Source organism: Gadus morhua, chromosome 19, assembly GCF_902167405.1.
Source record: "Gadus morhua chromosome 19, gadMor3.0, whole genome shotgun sequence".
Classification (NCBI taxonomy): domain Eukaryota; kingdom Metazoa; phylum Chordata; class Actinopteri; order Gadiformes; family Gadidae; genus Gadus; species Gadus morhua.
Genome location: NC_044066.1, coordinates 1562664 through 1586026, shown reverse-complemented (window position 1 = coordinate 1586026; position 23363 = coordinate 1562664). Strand labels below are relative to the sequence as shown.

The window sequence follows — 23363 nt, the reverse complement described above, 5'->3', positions numbered from 1 at the left end:
GAAGGTGGGAAGACGGGTCTGCGCACTGTGGTTACAGCTAGCGGACAACGCGGCGATCCTAGCACTGCGGCTAGACAGCTTGTCCACGAGTGCAGCGGCTAGACGGCCCGCTTCCTGTTCAGCGGACATGAGCGCGGCGTCTATACAGCTTGCTGTTTGTATGCTCGCTGAGCCCCCTCCCTTTCATGGGTGGGGGCCCTTGGTTCACACACACTTCGGAGGCAGTAGGGGCCGAGTCTTCAGCCATCCACTGGTCAAGAGATTCTTGCGTGGGCTAGAAGTGTTAGGTCTATTTCGCGCATGCTTACACCATGCTGGGATTTCCCCACCGTGATGCGCGGGTTGTCCAGGGACCCCTTCGAGCCTCTGTCTCAGGCCCCTTTGGATGCCCTGTCCTTTAAGACGGCGCTCTTATTGGCTTTGGTTTCTGCCAAGCGGACCAGTGAGTTGACCGCGCTGTCTGTCAGCCCGAGCTGCTTGTTGCTTAACGAGGACAGCTCCTTTGTGCTGCTCAGACCTAATCCTGCGTTCCTCTCAAAGAACATTAACAGTTCTTTCCGTTCGAGCGATATTGTGCTGAAGGCTTTTCACCCCCCGCCTTATTCTTGTGAGGCGGAGGCGGAGTTGCATTTCCTACACACAAACAGTTGTTTGTGTGTTTTGTGTGTTTTCGCTCTCTCTAAACAGTGGTTTTCTCGCTATATATGTGAGGGTGTTTGCTTAGCCTACTCTTGGCAGGGCTTAGCCCCACCGTTGGGTGTTAAAGCTCACTCGACACGGGGCGTGGCCTCTTCAACGGCTCTACTCAGAGGCGTTTCGGTGGAAGACATCTGCGCGGCTGCGTCTTGGTCTTCCCCCGGCCCCTTTGTCCGTTTTTACATGTTAGACATGTCCAGGGCCACTCTGTGTTGGAGTCCGGGGCCCCTTCTACGGCTTAAGAATATAGGCATGTTCTTTTAAGCGGCATCGTTAATATCCTCTCGCCAGCTGGCGAGTTGGATTTGACTGCCAGTATTTCTCTCCCGCCGTTTTTCAAATGAAAAAAAGACTAGAGGGGTTCCTATTGGCTCACCAGTTGACGATTTGGATTTGTCTGCCATTATAGCACTCCCGCCGTTTTTTTTCGAATGAAAAACGAATGAGAGAATTTCCTTATTGGAGAGTTGGACTCCGTAGCTCCGCCCCCATTGGTAGCGGACCTAATGGAAACCGTATTACTCTGGTTTTTCTTTTCCTTTTCATGGATTCCAAGAAGCACGGATTGAGCCAGAGTTTTTACAGACTCACTTTTTCTCTTGATCATCGCCTTGCTTGATCTAGGAGGAATTAGTTTTTTATTAAGCTGTTGTGTTTTGCACATCCTCTGCTTTTTTGAGTCTGATGTGCCCTGGTGACTTACATCTTTTGACTGGGGTCCAGCAGGAGTTCGCCTTAGCCCATAAGGCGAAGCCTAGACGGCGTATGATATTATAAATCTAGTTCTATGATTGTAGGCGTAGCCGTCTAGTTGCCCACCTGTTGTACCCTCCAAATGCTGAAAGAATAGTGTGGAGGATGAGCGGCGGTATGCGCCGCCTTATATACACTAATCCGCCGCGAAATCTACGGGGGCCGCCATCTTTGCCTGTCGCCATTGCTGCGTTGCTGGAATGTTACTTGCCGCTGCCCTCTAATGGTTTTTCAGTGAAAAGCATCCTGCTCGTGGACTTTTCATAGTGACAGGTGGAAACAACATGGACAATTGGGTAGATGATGTCAGGCACTGGCCAAAACTTACCGATGAAGGTAATTTATTGACAACGTAATGTATTAAGATGTGTATTGATTGATGACAACAATAAAACCTAGCTGCCAGTATTAACTGTGTTTGCTAATATGTTCACAAGCTTCACAAGTTGCAAATAGCTAACCATGACCAGTTGTAGCAGTTGTAGGAATAAAATACATGTTCTTACAGGTATTCAGGATTATTTCAATAATCGTCTGGGATGCGATGAGCTGCGGAACTCAAACCTCAGGGCACTGATTGAAGGTCAGAATTATTTGAGCTCTGGATGGATTGGCCAGATACTACACGTCATCGCAGATCAGCTCATCATGTTAAAATGTGTCGTGAGGTTTTCACAGGCCCCAGAAAATGTATGAGTTTAATTTCTACTGCATTTGAGACAGATGAACATGTTATTGCACATTTGTCAGAACCAGACATGGTTGGGTTATGTATGATTCCTGGAACCATTTTGAATCATGTGTTGACTGCTCAGCCACAGACTGCACACACTGCAATAGGTCCACCTATTGAGCATACAATGTGTGCAGAACAAAAATGCACCCTTTGCAACACAACATTTAAAAATTACATAAAATGTGGGGAACAGGACAGGCAGAGATTAGAAACGGAGACCAAGGGCCAAAATAGTCAGCTGTGGCTGGACCAAAGACAAGTAAGAATCACCAGTAGTGACGCATCTGAGGTACCAAAAAAGGCAGACCCAACAAACTGGGTTGAAAGAAAACTGAACGCAAGGTTTTCTGGAAATGAGGCTACTAGGTACGGTCAACAAGCTAAGCCTTTGGCTAGACAATGTTTCGAGCAGACAACAGGGTTTACAGTGGGGACTACAGGCCTGGTTGTGCATGATCAAGAAAATTGGCTTGGTGCCAGTCTCGATGGCATAATCACAGATACTGAGAGAGATACTATTCTAGAGATTAAGTGTCCCACAGCAAAAAAGCTTGAAGCACATGGTGGCAGTCCACTAAAAATTATAGATTCCAACAAATACGATGTTAAATTGAGTGATGGAAAGTACATTCTGAGGGAAACAGCATCTGGGTTAGGGTACTACTATCAGGTCCAGGTGGCAATGCACTGTGCAAAAAAAAAGGAATTGTACGTTTATGGTGTGGACCCCAAATGAACATGTAATCGTAGATGTACCCTACAACGAAGAGTGGACAATGAACAAAATCTGCCACCTGAAGAGGGTGTACTTTCAGCATCTGCTACCAGCAGTAGCAACAATAATTTCACACGGGGTCTTGAAAGTTTGTGGGCTCAAGTAGCTATTACACTTTAATGTGCGTTCACATGACAACTTACCGGTAATACACATAAAGAGTTTGACATTTGTTCAAAGTTTAAACCTGTACATTTTAACTATCTACATTGTTGTCTGAAACTGTTGGTTGATTTTTCTGTTGAAATACAAATTAATATTTGGTATACTGTACACAGTTCAGGTGTTTCTTCTTCATTCAGTACTGTTACGGATTAACTGAGGTTGCAAATTACATAACCCTGCACAAATACTTACAATCTCATCAACACTTTGCACCCTACCACACATAACATTACACAAAATCTTAAAAATGTTCAGCCTTCGAATTGCTCGCTCAATGTGAATTCTGACATTCGCTAGGCATCGCGTGGATGTCACCTCATGTTCAGACATCTCCTTACGTCCACGTGTGAATGCAGGAAGAGCTAGACTCACTAGCTCTTCCAGCAACTCAGCAATGGCGGCGCTACTTTACTTCCTGTTTCGCCGGATTAGTGTATACACGGTGCCGTGGGAAATGTGGGCGGTGCCCACGTTGATTGGTGCATAGTTGACATTTTCAGTGTGCGTGAGCACGCGCACGGGACAAGCCCATCAGGCGAAGCCCAGACGGCTACGCCTACAATCATAGAAGTAGAGTTATAATATCATAACTATCGATTCTAAACGCTACTTAATTGTGGTTGAATTAAACAAAGAAAGACGTTGATGTTGTTTTTGTGTTGTATGCAGGCGCGCTGTCCGGTGGATTCCACTTCCAGGTCAATGATGGGGTGAACTTTGCCCCCTGGCAGATCTTCAGCACAGTCGCTCGCTCCCGCCTGCTCAGCCTGCACAGGAACCAGCCCCTGGAGGTGTACCCAGGTGTGGTCCTCAAGCTCCCACACATGTCCTCATTCTGATCAGCCTCTCCCACCCCCTGCACAACCGCCCCTTCACCTTCCCACACAACGGTTGCTGGGGTGAATCATGCAAGCTAACAACCAGCTTGTTTCCAGGGATACCTCCACCATTTTACCAGCATGAGTTGGGGATCGAACTAGCAGCCTTGTAGTCGATCCAATGACACCCATGAGTTGTGTCTGTGTTGGTGCATGGGTGTGTGTCATGAAGAATATTGTTCATGACACACACCCATTCACCAACACAGAAAGGCCATGGACCATGTGGTTCTCAGGTGATTTGAATCAGGACCTAAATGTCATGGCTATCTCACAGCGATGGAAGAGTTTAAGCGGCCTCGTAGCCTCTGTCTCCTTGTTTGAATGCTCTGATCTCCTAGGGCCTCATTTATCAACCTTATGTAGAAAAGGCACTCAATTCTCTCTTACGAATGAAATTTAGGATTTGCTTAAGCACAACAAAAATCGGTACTTATCAAACGGGCAAATGGCAATCGTAGGCCCATCAGCAAGTAAGGAATCTTGATAAATCCCACCTGTTCCTAAGTACCATGCGTGTTTACGCTCAGACCATTTGCATTCAGAAACTCCTCCAATTAACCATGCATGGACACAGACTTCCCTTTCCTTACCAAGGAAAGGGAAGTCTGGGGCCCCCTGCTGGATCAGCAGCCCCCGTGACCCGACCCTGGATAAGCGGTTGGAAGATGAGGATGAGGTCACAACGGATCCTTTATCAACCATGAGAATATGTTCTTCCCCTCACCGCTATAATGGCAAAGAGAGCGAAGAAAATAAACTTCTCCAGCATTAAAATGGAATCGCTTGTAGACGAGGTTGAATTAGACCAAAAGTTACTTTTTGGCTCACTTAGTGCAGGGGGCATTACAAATAAAAGAAAGCTTGCTGCATCGGAAAAACGGACTGATGCAGTTTATCCAGTATGGCCGGAAGTGAGAACACCTTCTGAAGTTTAAAAAAAGAGTCACACCCCACAGACGTGAGACGTCAGCAACCCGCCATGCCGATCTTTGAAAACGCGCTCCCTGTGGAGAGCCTGGTTTGGAAAGTCTTCCAATGACGCAAGATTAGCCATTAAACTACATTTAAAACCTTTTCTAACCTTGACTTTTGTATGGTTTGACATGTTACGTAGATTAAGCACATAAGCTGTAACTACTACACACAGCCACAAGGGGGCAGGATCAAACAGACAAGCTGTAATATCTACCCCAGCCACAGAAGGCAGCATCTTTAAGACAGACGCGGAAGCCGGAGTTAAGACGTCACATTGGCCACGCCTACTTCACATAGGCCACGCCTACTTGATACAAGCGCAGCGCCAGGAGCCAGATGAGGTCATAAACATAGGGCAGACCCTTTGAGAGCCCCGGGGAAAGCCCCGGAGCTAGAAGAGGCTCTGCTGTTTGTCGCTCACACGCGTGTTAGATACAATTCCCCCCCTTTTGCATCAGTTACCATACCGAAATACTTTAACAAATAAAGTGAGGTAAAAGCGATCCGGTTTAGACTACTTTCTTCAAGAACACAACAGACACCAATTTGTTTTCAAATAAATAATTAGACAATGGAGTAATTTAATGTTTTCTAATTAAAGTAAACACGGGACATACTGTATGTGGATGTTGATTGCCTAATGCATACGTTGACACTCTTAAATATGCTTTTACTTTTTGCTTGTAATATTGCTAATCTAACACTAGATACTGTTCGTATGCATTGCCAGAGATGTGCTTATATTTAGACACATTCGTAAATATAAGTACATTTTGGTAAATTCCATAAGCATGGCATTGCTCGTACGCATTTCTTACGCACCAATCGGTGCGTTAGTACAGTTGATAACTGAGGCCCCTGGGTGACTATCGTTTGGATCTTGGTGGATATGCATGCATGAGACCAGTTCTAAACGTGGATCCTGCCACCGCTCAGTTTTCTGGTGTTAGTGTTCGAACATATTGACTCTGTGCTCTAGTCTGATGGCACTAGGCTGACCTGTGTCTATAAATACAACCTTATCTGGAGTCCATTAGGTGAGACTGTGCCATTGATTGGAAGGACTTGTGAGAACAGGAAAAGCTAAAGTAGGTTGTTTCAAACGTACGGTCTGGTGTATTGATACAAGTTTGAAAGGCTGACTTCTAATTCAGAATATCATATTTCAAAGAATATCTGATTTCACAGAATTCAAAACACTTGAATTTGGCATTTTCAACATTTAGTTTTGTGTTTTCTAGTCTCAAACTGTAATTAGTGTTGACACCTGTTAAAGTATTTATATTATATATGTGAACTGTTTATCAGTTCTGATAGCAGCAGGTATAATAGGTGTTGATTCTTCACCATTGGTTGAAAGGGGTGATGAGTCATTTCCTGGTTGTCTCCTAGGCTCCGTGACGACAGTCTCCAAGGAAGTGCTTCAGGTGGTAACCGATAACGACGGTGACATCACGAGAAGCCATTCTGCTGTGTTCACGGTGACCACGCCCCCCAAACTGGGGCGCCTGGTGGAGCGGATCGCCGACAACTCCAGCCGGCCGGTGTCCTCATTCACCCAGGGCATGGTGGGTGATAATGACATCATAAACACTGAGCCTGCCATCCAATCCGCTGCTCGCAGAAACCAAACCAGGCCTGAAACAAGAGCCCATCACAGCTCTGTTTGGTGGTTCTTAGTTTAAACCTGAGAGAGGTGTCCGCTGTCCACCTGTTGACCTACGTACCTGTTGATTTTCTGGGTCTCAGGTGAACGCTGGAGTGATCCTGTACGACCAGAACCTTCCAGAAGCGGTGGGCGGGTCAGCGGAGGACGCCTTCCTCTTCACCGTCTCCGCCCCGCCCGCTTCCCTCCCACCACACACCTTCACCATCCTCATCACCGCACACAGTACCCCCCCCCACAGACTACCCCCGCACCTCCACCAGCCCCCCGCAACACCCTCCCACTGTCAAGACCACGCTGCTGGGCAGCACATCTGACGGCCTCCTCTCCCACTCCCCCACCGCCACCCCCCTACCCCCTCACCACCACCATCTCCTCAACGACCTCCACGACCCCAATGCTGGGGAGACCCAGTCAGAGGACCAGACACCCTCTGATGAGGACAGCCATGCTGGCAAATCCCAGCTCCGGGCCAACACAGGTCAGCCATACGTTCTTGGAACTTGGCCCAGACTTGCATACAGTGTCGAAATGAAACCTCTTGCTGTTGCAATCTCTGCAAGCTCTAACAACAGTCACCACCAGAGCTTGCGAACTCTCTATTGAGCCCCATTGTATCGAACTTGGTTGCAGTTCCGTTAGAATTCCACTGGGGTGATCACGGGCAAGTGCAAATTGAATGGGGGTCTATGCTAGACGGCTAAATGTATCTCTTTCACTTGCGTGTTGTTGAAAGATATATTGTAGATTCTGCAAGTTCAATATAGATTGTGCCTGTAATACGACCCCTCTCCCTCTCTCCCCCTCCCTCTCTCTCTCTCTCTCCCTCCCTCTTCCACTCCCTCTTCAGCTCTCTCTCTCCCCCTCCCTCTCTCTTTCTCCCTCCCTCTCCCACTCCCTCTCCCGCTCTCTCTCTCTCCCCCTCCCTCTCCCCTTCCCCCTCTCTCTCCCCCTCTCTCTCCCAGGTGCTCTGGTGGAGGAGGGGGGTAAGGTTATGATTGACAGGTACAAGTTGGACGCCTCTAACCTCATGGGGAGAGTTCCAGAACCCTGTCGTCATGGTCACCGGGTGCTGTACCATGTGATCGCCTTGCCCCGCCATGGGATGCTTTCTATTGGAGGACAGAATCTCAGCAAGTGAGTACCGCGACGACCGCATCTTAAGATTGAAAATTACGTTTGGTAGAACCTTTAGATGAGCAAGTTCCTTGTGTGTATATGGTCAGATCAATCGCCCCTAAAGTAAACCCTAAATGATCCCTTCCAGCTCTGAGCATGTCTGCAGCAGAATAACACTGTATTAAACATTGCTTGAGGCCATAGGTCACATGTGGGGAGCATTAGCCTTAGTCCCTCCCATGTTAGGCCCCTCGACCCCTTAGCCCCTGTATCAAAAATGCTTGTGGGTAGGCTTTTCTCTAAGAAGATAGTTTGTTCTCCAAGATGTATGGCTCTGTATCTCCCAACTGACACCTAACATAAATCCTTGTGTGCCCACGTTTTCCTCAAGAACCAGTTAAACCCAGTGCAGGATATGGAAGTTGAAAAGTACTGCAGTACGTGGAGGTTGCCTAACTAACTACAGTCAGGTATTGTCTCTGCAGAGGTAATTATACAACATTGTCTAAAAAAGACCTTCTTCTTTTCTCGTCCTCCTCCAGGGAACATCTGATCTTCTCCCAGAAGTCTCTGGAAACGCACGGCGTTGCGTACGTCCATGACAACTCAGACACCATCAACGACGGTTTCGTCTTCCGAGCCTGGGTCGCGTCTTCGGAAAAACTCTCTTCTTCCACACCTCCCTGCTCCTCATCATCATCATCGTTGTCATCATCATCGACCTCTTCATGGTCACCGTCCCCGCTCCCAGAGCCGTTGTCTCTCTCCTCCGTTGCCAGGCCTCCTCAGCGGCGCTCGGAGGACCCCGTGGAGGTGATGGAGAGGTTCAGCATAACGGTGAAGCCTGTCAACGACCAGCCCCCCCTCCTCAGGACCAGCGCCCCGGGGGTCCAGGTGGTGGTGGGGGAGACCATCACCCTGGGGCCAGAGAACCTTCAGGTCGGGCTTGCCCTTTGCCTTGAGGGGATGTGAACTGAATGGATATCTGGCACCGCAGTTCTACGTTTGGTGAATGGGATCTCAGTGTAGTCTGATTGTAGCCTGAATGCAGTCTGAATTTGGTCTGAATGTAGTCTGAATATAGCCTCAATGTAGTCTGAATGTAGTCTGAATGTGGTCTGGAGGTAGTCTTAATGTAGTGTGACTATAGTTTGAATGTAGTGGGACTGAAGCCTAAATGTAGGTTGACTAGCCTGAATGTAGTGTGACGGGAGTTTGAATGTAGTGACTGTAGTCTGAATGCATTCTGAATGTTTTTTTTATGTCGTTTGACTGAAGTTTGAACGTAGTGTGAATGTAGTCTGAATGTAGTTTGACTGTAGTCTGAATGTAGTGTGAATGTCGTCAGAATGTAGGGTGAATGTAGTGTGACTGTAGGGTGAATGTGATCTGAAAGTAGTGTGACTGTAGTCTGCATGTAGTCTGAATAGGGTCTGAACATAGGCTGAATGTACTGTGAATGAAGTCTGAATGTACTGTGAATGAAGTCGGAATGAACTGTAAATATAGTGTGAATGTAGTCTGAATTTAGTGTGACTGTAATCTGTAGACTTCAGTGTTTTCTTATTAGGGCTTCGAAGGTCAGTTGTGGATCGATTTGTCTTTGTCTATGCCAAAAATGGTCATTTGTGAGCTGAATTGTAGAATTGAAAAGAAGCAGTAGCCCGGACGTACCCCAAACCTTCACTGTATCCAGGTGGACGACCAGGACACCCCTCCAGAGGAGCTGCACTACAGCGTGATCCGCAAGCCCAGCAACGGGTACCTGACCCTGGGGGAGAGGCCGGAGGCGGTGGCGTCCTTCACCCAGTATGACGTCAACCACGGGCGGCTGCATTTCGTCCAGCAGGTCCCTGACCACTCCTCCACTCTTCCCACTACATCCTGCTTTAACTGTGGTTCCTTTAGCTGGCTGTTGATGGGAGTCACAGATGGGCCTGATGGGTTGAGATAAAACGATTTAGATTGGGCTAGATTCAGGAACTCTATGAAAGGATTACCAGACGGAGTTAGTGCATTATATAATAAATGTGTCCTCCCACCTCTAGGGGGAGCCCTCCACTGGCGTGTTCTACTTCAATGTGACCGACGGATACCACCGGCCGCTTTATAAGATCTTCAGTCTGGAGGTCACCAAGGCCACCATCTCCATGGTGAACAACACCGGCCTCTCATTGGTTCAAAGCAGAACCGCCGTGGTCCTCACCACCACTCAGCTGGCCGCCCAAACAAATGGCCGTCGCCCCGGCAACATCACCTACACCGTCACGACGCACCCTCGCCACGGACGCATCGCCATCAACGACCTGGAGGTGGTCGCCTTCCGACACGAGGACCTACGGTTGGGTCGGGTGGTGTATCACATGACCGAGCTCAGCGAATCAAAGGACAGCTTTAAGTTGTCAGTGTCAGCGTCCTCCTCCCCCGGCGTGGTGTACAGGGACCTGACGGAGCAGGTGGTGAGCGTGACGGTGCGGCCGCTGGTCTTCCTGAGGGAGGAGGTGCGCGTGCCCAGCGGGGTGGCGGTCAAGCTGTCCAAGGCCATGATGGACGCTTCAGAGCTGGCCAGGGTCAGCCGGGCCGACCCCGTCTTCCACGTCCTCACTCCGCCCAAGCACGGCCGACTGGTGAAGGTAACTCCCTCGCTTTGGTCGGCCCTCAGTGTTGTCACCAAATACATTTGGGATTTGTTTTGACTTCATTGATACAGTCAGACACTCGAGCTGCCCAGCACAACAGCAGTCCCTCTAGACCAGTGGTTCTCTAACTATGGTAAGCATACCACTGGTGGTGCACGATGCGCTATTTGGTGCATGTTTAACAATTATTCGCCGAAGGCGAAGTGAATAGTGGGGAATTCACGGAGCCTGAGGTTAATAATTGTTTTAGTATAAACTACACATGAACACTCCAAAAATAAACAGGATTACACTTTTTGCCGGGATTTAATTGTTTTCGTTAGCGGTTTATTCGTTTTTATTAGCGTCGAGAGACGAAGACGACCGTCACGCACATGAAAACAATATCCCAAGTTTGAGATCTCAATCATGGAATATTGCCCAATATCCCATGATTGCGAACCAATCAAATTGCGACATCTTAGGAGGTTCACATGTAGCATATACTAAATAAACATATATATTAATGTATTTTTTAACATAATAATATATAAATACTTGTACTAATGAAAACTAAATCAACCATGAGAAGATTAAAATGGAGTTTAAAATAAGGTTTTGCCTTTCCTGTAATATTTTTGTTTCAATATCAGCCTTTTTCGTAGATGGGTTGTGGCGGGTGGAAAACATCCAAGATTACATTTACATTTAAATTTACATTTAGGGCATTTAGCAGACTCTTTCTTCCAACGTGAAATACAATAAGTACATTTGTCATTAGAAGTGAAACAATACATCACTGTCGGTACAGTAAAGATGTTCATAGAACCAAGTGCAAGTACTAACCATTGCTACGCAAAGCCATTCCAAGTATACAGCAGTGATAGCTAGCTACTGCAGATGCTACACAATTAAGAACTTCAATTAAGTACTATGATTACAAGCTAAACTGTCGGCAAGATATAAGCGCTAAAATTATGAATGGTTAAAAAACAGGTGGCTAACAGGAGAGCAGACAGGAGGAAAATATTTCAGGCAGATTGTAAAATCAGTGAAAAGAGAACAGGTGGTACTTGATGATGTTCTTAGAAATTAATGTATGAAATCATTGCATCTGAAACGTAATCTTACAACCGAACACGCAGTACTGAAAGAAAAAAAACAGTTTATTTTTCCTAGGAAAACTTAATGGAGTCCAAAACCCACGATTCAATAGTCAGGAACAACATCGTCGTATCGCGCGGACAACTATGAGGGGCCGCCTGGGACAGAATTCATACTTGGTCTTACACACACTATTATAATCTCTCACATACACTATTATACTCTCTCACATACACTATTATACTCTCTCACATACACTTATATACTCCCTCACATACACTATTATACTCTCTCACATACACTTATATACTCCCTCACATACACTACTATTCTCTCTCACATACACTACTATTCTCTCTCACATACACTACTATACTCTCTCACATACACGACTATACACTCTCATACTTACATGTAAAAGGAGTTTAATAGTTTGAATGAAACGGAAGTGAGTTTGAATGAAACGGAAGTGAGTTTGAATGAAACGGAAGTGAGTTTGAATGAAACGGACGTGAGTTTGAATGAAACGGAAGTGAGTTTGATTCCTCGGTTCCTGATGGGGTGGGCCGCCTGTCAATCATAGTGGCACTGGCCCCCATTGGTCCCTATGTGGCTCTGCGCCCGCCGCCTATATTATCTAGTGGGCTTGCTGCTTTGAAAGTAAAGCTAGCACCACCAACTCAAGGCGTACAGTACGTCCACACCAGAAGCGAGTTGTTGTACGACCCAACCCTTTTTCAGTTCAGAGATCGAAACGCCATAGTGGTTTGGATACCAAGTGATGATAAGCGGGAGTATTTATACATCTAGAACGTTCGTATTTAAGCGGGAATCATTTTCATTTGCTCTAAATGCCACCAATCTAACCAACTAATCGCGTGTAGCATGCTTTAAACAAAACCGAAAAGGTTTTTGAAATCGTCACATAAACAAACTAATCGACAAGACGAGGGATAAATGACAAGGGATATATCTCTTGTCGTTTATCCCTCTATTTCCCACTATTCACGGAGCCTGAGGTGAATAATTGTTAATTAAATAGTCTAGATAGATAGATAGCCTAGTCAAGTCTTTAATAATACCAAACTACACAAATCGTCGGGAATCCATTTAGGTGGTTCGGCCCACACAGGACAGTAGCCTACAAGACCACACAGAACAAGTCTGACTGGACACACACACAATACATCACATTAAAACTAAACACGCGTTGATAGATAGACAGATAGACAGATAGGCCTAGATAGATAGATATGTTCCGTTATTTGCCTTGCGGAGCCAACCAGTCCCGTGCACGTATGCAAATTAGCCATGTGCGCCAATGTCTATTTGTTTTGAGTGCGACGAATGAGTGCAGATCATGATTTGCTGATACAGATCAGTGAAACATATTTTAACTAGCCTACTACAGCACGCAGGGGTTTTTGTTCTCGGTTGTAATTAGCCTACATTTTAGGAGTGTTTTTATATTGGGGGGAATCACTGTCCTACTTGTTGTCGAAGCACTTTATCCAACAAGCTAAACCGTCTCGGCAATATGGCCAAAGTGTATATGGGAGTTCACTCTTTGATATGGCTGTCTGTACTAAAAGCATACGGCTCCTTTAAATGCGTCTGCATAATTTAATTGTATGTCATGAGCGACTTGAGCGACCAAAGAGAACAGAAATATTCGCAGCGAAACTTTGTGAGCGACCAAAGCGTCTGGTCGCTCCTGGTGTGGACGTACGGTTAAAAAGGAACAATTAAATCAAGCAGCAGAAACAACCGTGGCAAAAAGATGTCAGTGGTATTTCTTCTTATTTACTTTATTTTCCACGGTCACTTTTTGTTTGTGGAGGTAAATGGTAATGAGGAAACCCTTCCGTTTCATTCAAACGCACTTCCGTTTCATTCAAACTCACTTCCGTTTCATTCAAACTCTCTTACACATACTACTATACTCTCTTACATACACTACTATACTCTCTTACACATACTACTATACTCTCTTACATACACTACTATACTCTCTTACACATACTACTATACTCTCTTACATACACTACTATACTCTCTTACATACACTACTATACTCTCTTACATACACTACTATACTCTCTTACATACACTACTATACTCTCTTACATACACTACTATACTCTCTTACATACACTACTATACTCTCTTACATACACTACTATACTCTCTTACATACACTACTATTCTCTCTCACATACACTACTATACTCTCTCACATACTATACATACGACTATACACTCTCATACTTACATGTAAAAGGAGTTTAATAGTTTGAATGAAACGGAAGTGAGTTTGAATGAAACGGAAGTGAGTTTGAATGAAACGGAAGTGAGTTTGAAATGTTCATAAGAGTCCGCAGAAATCGAACATCAATATTATTTTAGTGTAATTACATTGTGTATATGCACAAGCCATATTATACAAAGCAGCCGAAAAATAGAAAACCGAAACGCTACAATGTTTTTTTTTAGAAAACTGCGATTCAGGGTTTGAATTCTGCTATTGTCGTCTGATTCATTGAATCCGCTGTGTTTGCCAGGGTCTCAGGGTCTTCCGACTCTGGGGAAGAGCGCACACCCCTTGCGCATTTGTTTTCTCAACCACACGTGAGACGTTGTTTGACATGCTGGATATCGTCAGAAAGGTATTTTCATTGGCTATTAGGATATCTAAGGCCCGTCCCCGACCCTTGCTGTCTGCTGGTGTAGCTGTCAATCAAAGTATACACGCACCGTTTTGATAGTGATCACCTTATTGGCTTGTAAGGCTTGTAAACAAGGAAGTATTGGTCTTACAGACATGTGGGAGGGCTCTATGTCACCGTGAGACCCTGGCAAACACAGCGGATTCAATGAATCAGACGACAATAGCAGAATTCTAACCCTGAATCACAGTTTTCTAAAAAAAAACATAGTAGCGTTTCGGTTTTCTATTTTTCGGCTGCTTTGTATAAGATGGCTTGTGCATATACACAATGTAATTACACTAAAATAATATTGCTATTTGATTTCTGCGGACTCTTATGAACATGTCAAACTCACTTCCGTTTCATTCAAACTCACTTCCGTTTCATTCAAACTCACTTCCGTTTCATTCAAACTCTCCCGTTTCATTCAAACTCACTTCCGTTTCATTCAAACTCTCTTACACATACTACTATACTCTCTTACATACACTACTATACTCTCTTACATACACTACTATACTCTCTTACACATACTACTATACTCTCTTACATACACTACTATACTCTCTTACATACACTACTATACTCTCTAACATACACTACTATACTCTCTTACATACACTACTATACTCTCTTACATACACTACTATACTCTCTTACATACACTACTATACCCTCTTACACATACTACTATACCCTCTTACATACACTACTATACTCTCTCACATACACGACTATACACTCTCATACTTACATGTAAAAGGAGTTTAATAGTGTGTGTGTATGAGTATAGTGGTGTATATGCAAGATTATAATAGTGTGTGTAAGACCAAGTATGAATTCTGTCCCAGGCGGCCCCTCATAGACAACAGTTCTGCGAATATTACTGTGACCAACTGGATGAGATACGTCCAGTTATCAACATGATAACTGAACTTTTAATATTATTTGTATTTAGCCTAACATTTGTAAACAGGTTGTTGGTAAACAGTTGTTAGTCTAACAGTGTGGGGGGGGGGGGGTATGTGCCTCCTGTGTGAACTGTGCGTAGATGAATAGGGCCGGCCTACGCTACTGTATTTTGTTATATTTGATAACATCGTTCATAATGGTGGTACTTGGGGAGACAAATATTTTATGAGATGGTTTACGGTATTAAAAATATGAGAACCACTGCTCTAGACAATCTTGTTCGAGAGAAAGTTTCAAATATTCCTAAGGTAATCGCAATGGCTGTATTCATCTCTGATGTGCTTTAACATGTTTTTCAGTTCAACTTATGAACCCATACATCTCATTTAACATAACACACCTGTGCCTTTGTCTCCACAACGATCCCAACGTATTCTGCCCTCTCACGTCCTGAAAACACAGGTGACCTATGACCTGGACCACACCTCGGAGGTCCTGACGACGTTCACCTTCCGGGACGTTGTACAGGGCCGCGTGGCCATCCAGGAGACGCTCAGCGACGACCTCCCTCTCCAAAACGGGTCGACTGGGATCCCCCCGCGAGGCCACGCCCCCGCCACGCCCCGCAACGACTCCTTCACCTTCCTTGTGCGGGCGGGCCAGGTGCAGCCAGCCGTGGGGGAGCTGCACTTCACCATCCTGCCCCACCACCACATGCATCACAGCGGCCCTAAGAAGGACCACGCGGGGGCAAACAAAACCACCTCCTTCAGGGAAGGCCGGGGGAGGGGCAGAGAAGGAGGAGCTACCACGACCCACACGAAGCCCAGTGTGCCCTCCGACACTCACATCCTGTCCCACAGAGCCCACAACCGGACGCTCCACAACAAGACCAGGGCCCACCACCACCACCACCGCGGGGCCAACCACACCCGGGCTGCAGGTGAAACGGGGAGGTCGGGGGGGGATGTGTTGAGGGATGGAGGTGCAGGCGGAAAGAAACACGCTCCACCCCCCGACAGCCACCCTCCGGTCCAGAGGAGCCCCGGCCTGGCACGCGGTCCTCCTCCCAACCTCCATCCGGTGCAGATGGAGGTCCTCCCCCAGCCCGCCTCCGACCCCCTGCTGCTCATCCTTCCACTGCTGGCCTGCCTGTTGCTCATTGTCATCCTGGTGGTGCTGTGCCGCGTGTTCAGGCACCGCAGAGAGAAGCGGGCCCGCATCCGCCTCCTCCAGGAGCTGGCGGCTGTAGCGCTGCCCATGGACGGCAGCCCATACTTGGGCCGACCGGAGCGCAGCCCTGCCATGCCCTCGGTGGTGGTGACCCCCATGGTCCCCCGGAGCTGCCCCAGCTCCCCGGTGGTGGCCCAGTTCCCCAGGAGGAGGAGCCTGGCCCCTAGCATCATGCTGAGCAGCCGGCAGGAGACCAACATGAGGGCTGGTGGTGGTAGGATGGGAGATCTCGGAGGTCCTGGAGGTCACCCAAGTGGAGTTACCTCTGGTACCCCCAGCGTTGGGAAGGTGAGGGTCTGTCAGATACCCAGAAGCCCTGCACCCTCTCTGAAGTACAATCAGTACTGGGTATGACAACATAACTTAGAACTCAGTGGAATAAATACTTACGGCACAACAGGTGAATTACTGGAACATGTTCATGTATATTTAACTGAAGTGGAACTTGAATACATTTTTGGCAAGTACTCTTGGAGGTCATTCAGTTTTTCAAATTTTTTGCTAATGGAATTGTTTTTTTGGTCAACTGTCAAAGCTAGAAAATAGACTGCAAATTGGGAATGGAATAGCATGTTTTATATTGCAAATTGCAAAGCAGAATTACAAACATTTTCATACCAAAGCAAATGCATTCATTACTCATTATTTTTTAAACAGAGTATCACTGCACCATAATGCAATTTAATGCAATGACACCAGCACAGACTTCAATGTGTGCATCAAATGTTTAAAGTATGATTTGGTCTTTAAAGAGGTTTATAGTCCTCATGTGGTCCGTGATAACGCCTATTGGGGTGAATCACCAAATCCTCCTCCTGTCAGCGAATATCTTCCTGGTTAGATCAGTAAATATGAGATCATATGTGATTGCCCCCAAGGGTTTGTTTTGGAGCACACTAGCAGCTAGAAGGGAATACATGGTATATTGACTGTTCTATCTCTATAATACAAACAGTTCCCATCCAATGAGGACATTGCATTTGAATAACTAATGCAGTTTTCCATTTTTAAGGGCATTATTAAAATGCATTCTGTGTGCTTTCCTTTTGTTTTGATTGTTGACAGATATTTAATGTGGATAGATGGCTCCTGGAGTTATTTCTAAAGGAGGAAACATTTTACACGACCTGTCCTGTCTTGCCTTAATTTAAATACAGTGTAAAACCATGGATTTGATAGTATTGGTCAAATGATTTATGTAACTTCAACACTGGTTATAGTGACTGCAATGTAGAAACTAACTGCATTAGGATGGATGTAGTGACAAATGCTGTGTGTTTCATCAAAAAAGCCTTCCACAGAATGAACAGCAAGTTGTTGATAGGTTTCAAGTACAACTTCCAGTCTCTACACTGTTACTTTCTACTCCCCCTTCATTCAGTTTTTATCATTTTGCCATTTATGTAATTGATCGGATATATAGAATCAAGGTTAGGTCCACAGTGAGCGTTTGTGATATTTCAATATGTTTGAGGAATGTAGATTTAACATGATTAACAACACCGAATATATTTGATAATTCTACTATTTGGTTGTTGGATATTGATTTTCTGTATAAATTCTTATTGATTAATGTCTCCATTTTGAGACGTAGACTGTAACCCAGTTCATTTTTCTTTTTTTTAACTAAAATTTAATTCAGTAGCTTTTACAGATGATTTTTTTTAAATAAAGGACATCAAGTTAACGTAACTATATTTTCATTCTTCAAGCACATATATGTTATTACAGAGAGCTGTGAATGATGTGTTTAACTAGAAAATGCATTTCCTGCAGTAAATGCGGTGAGTGCTGTAGATCAAAATGAGGTTGAAAATATATTGTAGTAAAGCCAGATAGTTTAAGACGTAAAGAAATGTTAAATGGCTTAAATCAAGTGAAGGGATTTGAGCAGAGTCTAAATGGAGTAAACGATGTAAAAGTTAAGAATAATTTTCATACTCGCGAATGTTTAAATTTTTTAATGAATGAAGACACCCGCATGCAAGAATGAGTTCACGTCTGAGTGTAGGCTACAAACGCGATTAACTATTTACGGGCAAGAACGCCAAAATATTCTTCATTTTGCCGACCTTCATTTTGCGCATGGAAAGCGCACTGGCCTGCGTATGATAGATAGAGTATGATGACGAATGTATTAGATATGCATTTCCATAGGGTTTAAATTTCCCTCCCTGACACAGACGCACGCGCACAAACACACTCCGTTTGCAGGGACACAGCCACAGAAAATATATGTTTGGTACGTGAGCTAAATAAAAACAATCCTTAAAATAGTCATGCTTAAAATGATCTTACATTTATCTCGAACTTCAACTGGTAATAATCGTTCAAGAACTTAGAGAACATCAACATTACATAACGCCAGCTCGACTATACGTCATGAATCAAATCTCCTTCACAGCTAACTTGGGCTATCGCGCTCCAGCCTCACCGCCCAATCTGGCATCACTGCTTGAACGGCCTTGCGCTCGAGCAAATGTAACTCAATGAGACAAACTGGAAATATACGCAGCGGGTTGGGAAATTAAACTTAAACTGTGATACTGTTTGTTTACCGGCCATTATTTCCTTGATGCATATCACCTACTATCCTTTTGCTTTTATTTATGAGAAGCACATATTGCCACTGTATGGAAGGCAACACTTGCCCTTATCTAGAGCTGGTTTACCAGTAAACAACGTTTAAAACTGAGCAAAGTCATGCCAACAGACGTTTCAACGTCAATCAATAGTAAAGTATGGCAATGGCAAGTGGGAAGCACCAACCCCGCTACACTTACATACCCTTGAAAAGGCTGTTGGATAACATATATGAATACAAATTATTCCACACAAAAAATCTAAGCCATAATGACGAGCTTTCAAATGTTATTACACAGACAGTGGTGTCATTCATTTTTTTCATGATGTAAGCTTCTGTCCACCCCTTCCCCAACTTGGCAGCATGTGTGGGGAAACGTATTGACCTACAGGCTAATCAAGGTCTTGTCTGATTATTTTCACTCTCCTGCACGTGGTGGCTGCTGCTGCTGGGGGCTTGAGCTGGCTGGTCCTGGCAAACACTGCTGCTGTAGGTCGCTGCTGCTTGAAGCGATGGCTGCTTGAGCTAGGTTGGTGGTGGTGAAGGATGGTGGTGTCGACTTCTGCTGCTAGTGGTGGCGGCTTATGCTGGCGACGGCTGTTGGCGGTGGCGACTGCTGGTGACTGGTGTTGTTGGTGGCGGCGGCGACGACTGCGATTGTTGTCCTTCCTTTCAACCTGATGCACTTTGCTATCCTTAACCTCAGCCTGATGTATGTGGAGTATTTTCTTTGTTTATTAATAACTTATAATATTCCTCCCTGTTCCTTCACTTTGTTCTTGTTTTACAAGTTAGATATACACGCACACCTGTTTGCACATTTGTTGTTCTTGTTCCAGATATGACTAACTTTGTTTTATTTATTGATACCCCCTGGCTCTACTTTGCTGTTCTTGTTCACACTTACTGTATGTTTGCTTCGTTGTTCTTAGTCATACTTGTTCCCACTTGTTTTTGGTTCCACAAACCTCAGCCTGAGGGGTATTCCACGAACGGAGGTTTAACAAACACAGAGTTAACGCTGAACTCTAGGTTGATTGACCCTTTGCCAACTAAACCAGGGCCTTGTTTCCCGATAACAATGGATCTTCGCTCATACGATCATTCTCATGATGGATCTTGTGAACCATCGTGAATTTCTTCGGAGCGTTTCCCGAAACTCCTCTTAACATGAACGCGCGTTCACTGCACTCACAACGTTTGTAGGATTGTAAATGTCTACTGACACGGTGCTGAAATGGGCTCCGTACTGACGAGATGCAGGAATGTTGCGGGAAAATGGGGTTAAAAAGCGTTAAAATATCTCCCCATCAAGGCCAACAGCAGAGTAGCCTATGAAAAGAATAGACTGCAATAATTTGAATGCTAAAGATATTAAAACACAATTGATATAGGCCGACATAGGTATCGGTCCTAATCCTGAATGCACTGTGCGTACATTTTTTCACGGCATTTTCCCCCCTTCCATATTACAAAAATAGCTTGTATGACAACTAGTTGCTGATTTCTGAAACATGCTTTGCACAGCAAAGAGAGCCGACTTTATCTGATTCCGCATAAGGTTTCATTGATTGGCGCGCACTCTCCTGTCTAGAATATTTGTAGACATTAAAAATGCAACGTTCCATTCATTCATTATCATTCAAACACTAGGCTAGGCATTGACACACGGCTATTGCTGCCCCGATTAGGAGAGCTTGGTCTAGATCCTTCCCATATTGTTGGGCAGGATGATGTAGGCTATAGGTCTTTTTACGCTGTTAAGCCAGTTCGGTCGCAGCTTGGCACGCCCGGCGATTTCGCCTTCTTATCTCAAGTTTCCTGTGTATCCTGTAGCCTACATTTCGGCTGCGCATTTATTTTTGGAATTTTAAATTGCTGCAATAAATAATGTTATTGTTGACTTCTAACATGTCCTTATCTTTGCTATTTAAATATAACAGTAGTCTATGAGTAATATATCGGCGGTAACCACTGTTTTTTGTTACGAGATTGTGCCAGCTGGGCATTCCGTGGTATTTGATGTGTTTTACTAAAAAGCATTCCAATACCCGGAATGTCTGCTGGTGACGCCACTGAGGCTATAGTAGGCTAACGATGCTATTTGCATCCTACGAGTACCCCTGGAGTCCTCGTTAGCTACGATGCTTTCGGGAAACGGGGCCCAGAGCTGTCGGTTCCACCGCACGGGTTATGCATTAGTTCAATCAACACAGGGTTGGTTAACACAGGGTTGTGTGCGTCCATGCCAAACCTATAAAGACGTGATGTATGGATCATGGAAACCCTGAGATGCTCCTGCGTAGCATAGATTTTGAGTTCATTCCATGCATGGAGATTACCACACCCATCTTCAATGAGACTGCCATCGCATCTTGTTCACTGCAGAAGAAAGACCTTGATTTGACAACATCATACACCATTGTGGAGGGAGTTATACAGAGAGTAAAATCAATGAGGAAGGATGAGGAGTTCAAGGTCTTTTTTTCAAAGGCAAAAGGGAACTCAGGCAGCAGGAATTGAGGTTCCAGATGAAATACCTGGACAAGCCAGACGCAGAAAGGTACCTTAAAAGTTAAAAGACAGCACCCAATCTGCTACAGAGGACTACCGAGCCCAAGACTTGGAGGAGCACTACCGGGGAAAGATTTTCTATAACTTTCTCGATATACTCTCCCAGGAGCTACACCGGAGGGGAAGGATGGCACACCAACTGGGTTAATTATTTCAGGCCTTCACTGCCTTACCATTCCAAGTCACTGAAAAGGCATGACAAATGACAGAGTTGCCCTATCTGTCAGAAATGTGTGCCGATTTCATGATGTGGAGGAAGAAAATGTTGTCACCGAACTCAAGGTATTGCATACATAATATGCTCTTCCCCCTGGCAATGTGAAAGCTGTGCTTGCTACCTAAAAGACAATGATGTGGAATCAGTTTTCCCTTGTCTGACTTTGCTTCTACAAACATATGCTACAATCCCGGTACCAACTGCTTCAGTAGGCAAGGCAAGGCAAGGCAACTTTATTTATATAGCACTTTTCATACACAAGGCAGACTCAAAGTGCTTCACATATAAACATTGTCATACAATAAAATAAAATGATAGATAAGTAAAAGAAAACATATGCAAAGAAATGGGTAAAATAGAAAGTTAAAAAGGCATTTTAGTATTAAAATAAAGGCAAAGTTAATAAAGCTTTTTAGAAAAAGCTTTTCAGAAAGTGCAATGTATTTAAGATTTAGCAGAAAGCTAAAGCAAACATAAAAGTCTTCAGTCTTGTTTTAAAGGTGCTCAGATTTGGGGCAAGTCTTAAATCCTCTGGGAGTTTATTCCAACTATTTGTTGCATAGTAACTAAATCCTGCTTTCCCATGTTTCGTGTTTACTCTGGGGATAATTAACAGTAGAGCGATCGTTCTCTAAACTGAAGCTGATCAAAACCCAGCTCAGAAACCGATGTGGGGAAAGAAGGCTCTCGGATCTTCTGCTGCTATCAATTGAAAGGGATTTCCCGATTGATCATAACGAGGTCATTGACATCTACAAACACATGGCAAAAAGAAGAATTCTGCTATGACTCCACCACCCACCATCTCCTTCCCCTGACTACTAAGCACCAAAATCATAGCTTTCATTGACATTATCATGCCTGTGTGTGTTTGTGAAACAAATGTTAATAGTTCCCTCTGTGTTTTGCTGTGTTTTCAGAATAAATATTGTAAATGTTTTAAAGTTCCCTGTGTGGTTTTATGATAGAGGTGTTGTTATAATTTTCGAATCATAGCTTTTTGCACGCTGGTTGGGCCCCATGTTGTGCAGAATGTGCCCTTTTTATTTTTTCGCCCCTGCTAACAGTCTTAGTCGGCCACTGCACATAACCCTTTTCTTCTAAAAAATATGTGCTCCGATGGCTCCCAAGTGGTCAGCGGATCAAGTAAAAATGAAGTATTAAAAAAACATCATACAAATTGGTAAGCTTTTCCCACCATCGTATTGGTATATTTTGTCAGGCCAGCATTTAAATTGTCATACCATATTTGTCACTCCTGCATTTAAATAAGCCCCTTTTTTTTAAGCCAATCGTAAAAAGGCAGACAGTCGGCAGACTGGATCTGGCCCTCAAACTTTCTTGACTCTGGTGGAGGAGCTGGCAATAGACATAACTTCAGGGCGCCCTGGCATGGAAGGGGTATCTGGAGGTACCTCCTCAGAGAGTCAGGGGCCATGTGAGGGTCCCCAACTGGTTGAATGTATGTTTTTCTGTTTTTCTTGTATTTTAGATTTTGTTTGTCTTCAAAGTAACATATGCAAACCGTGTGCGTGCCACAGCGCAAATGTTCCAAATAGTTTTTTTTGGTAACTGGGTAGAAAACCTAAAAGTGACTGTAGTAATATAATATTATAATATAATATAATTCTTTATTTCAGACCCAGG

The 23363-nt window shown here is 44.7% G+C and overlaps 1 protein-coding gene across 1 annotated transcript in view; it reads left to right on the top strand.

Moving 5' to 3' along the window:
• LOC115532569 (chondroitin sulfate proteoglycan 4-like) overlaps positions 1-18028 on the top strand; it is a 47174-nt gene extending 29146 nt beyond the window's left edge. The window contains 9 exon segments of the mRNA XM_030342427.1: positions 3795-3926; positions 6374-6549; positions 6731-6876; positions 6878-7128; positions 7613-7784; positions 8309-8705; positions 9463-9615; positions 9815-10399; positions 15571-18028. Coding sequence (XP_030198287.1) covers positions 3795-3926; positions 6374-6549; positions 6731-6876; positions 6878-7128; positions 7613-7784; positions 8309-8705; positions 9463-9615; positions 9815-10399; positions 15571-16695 — 3137 coding nt within the window. The 3' untranslated portion in view covers positions 16696-18028.
• Positions 18029-23363: the final 5335 nt, after the last annotated feature.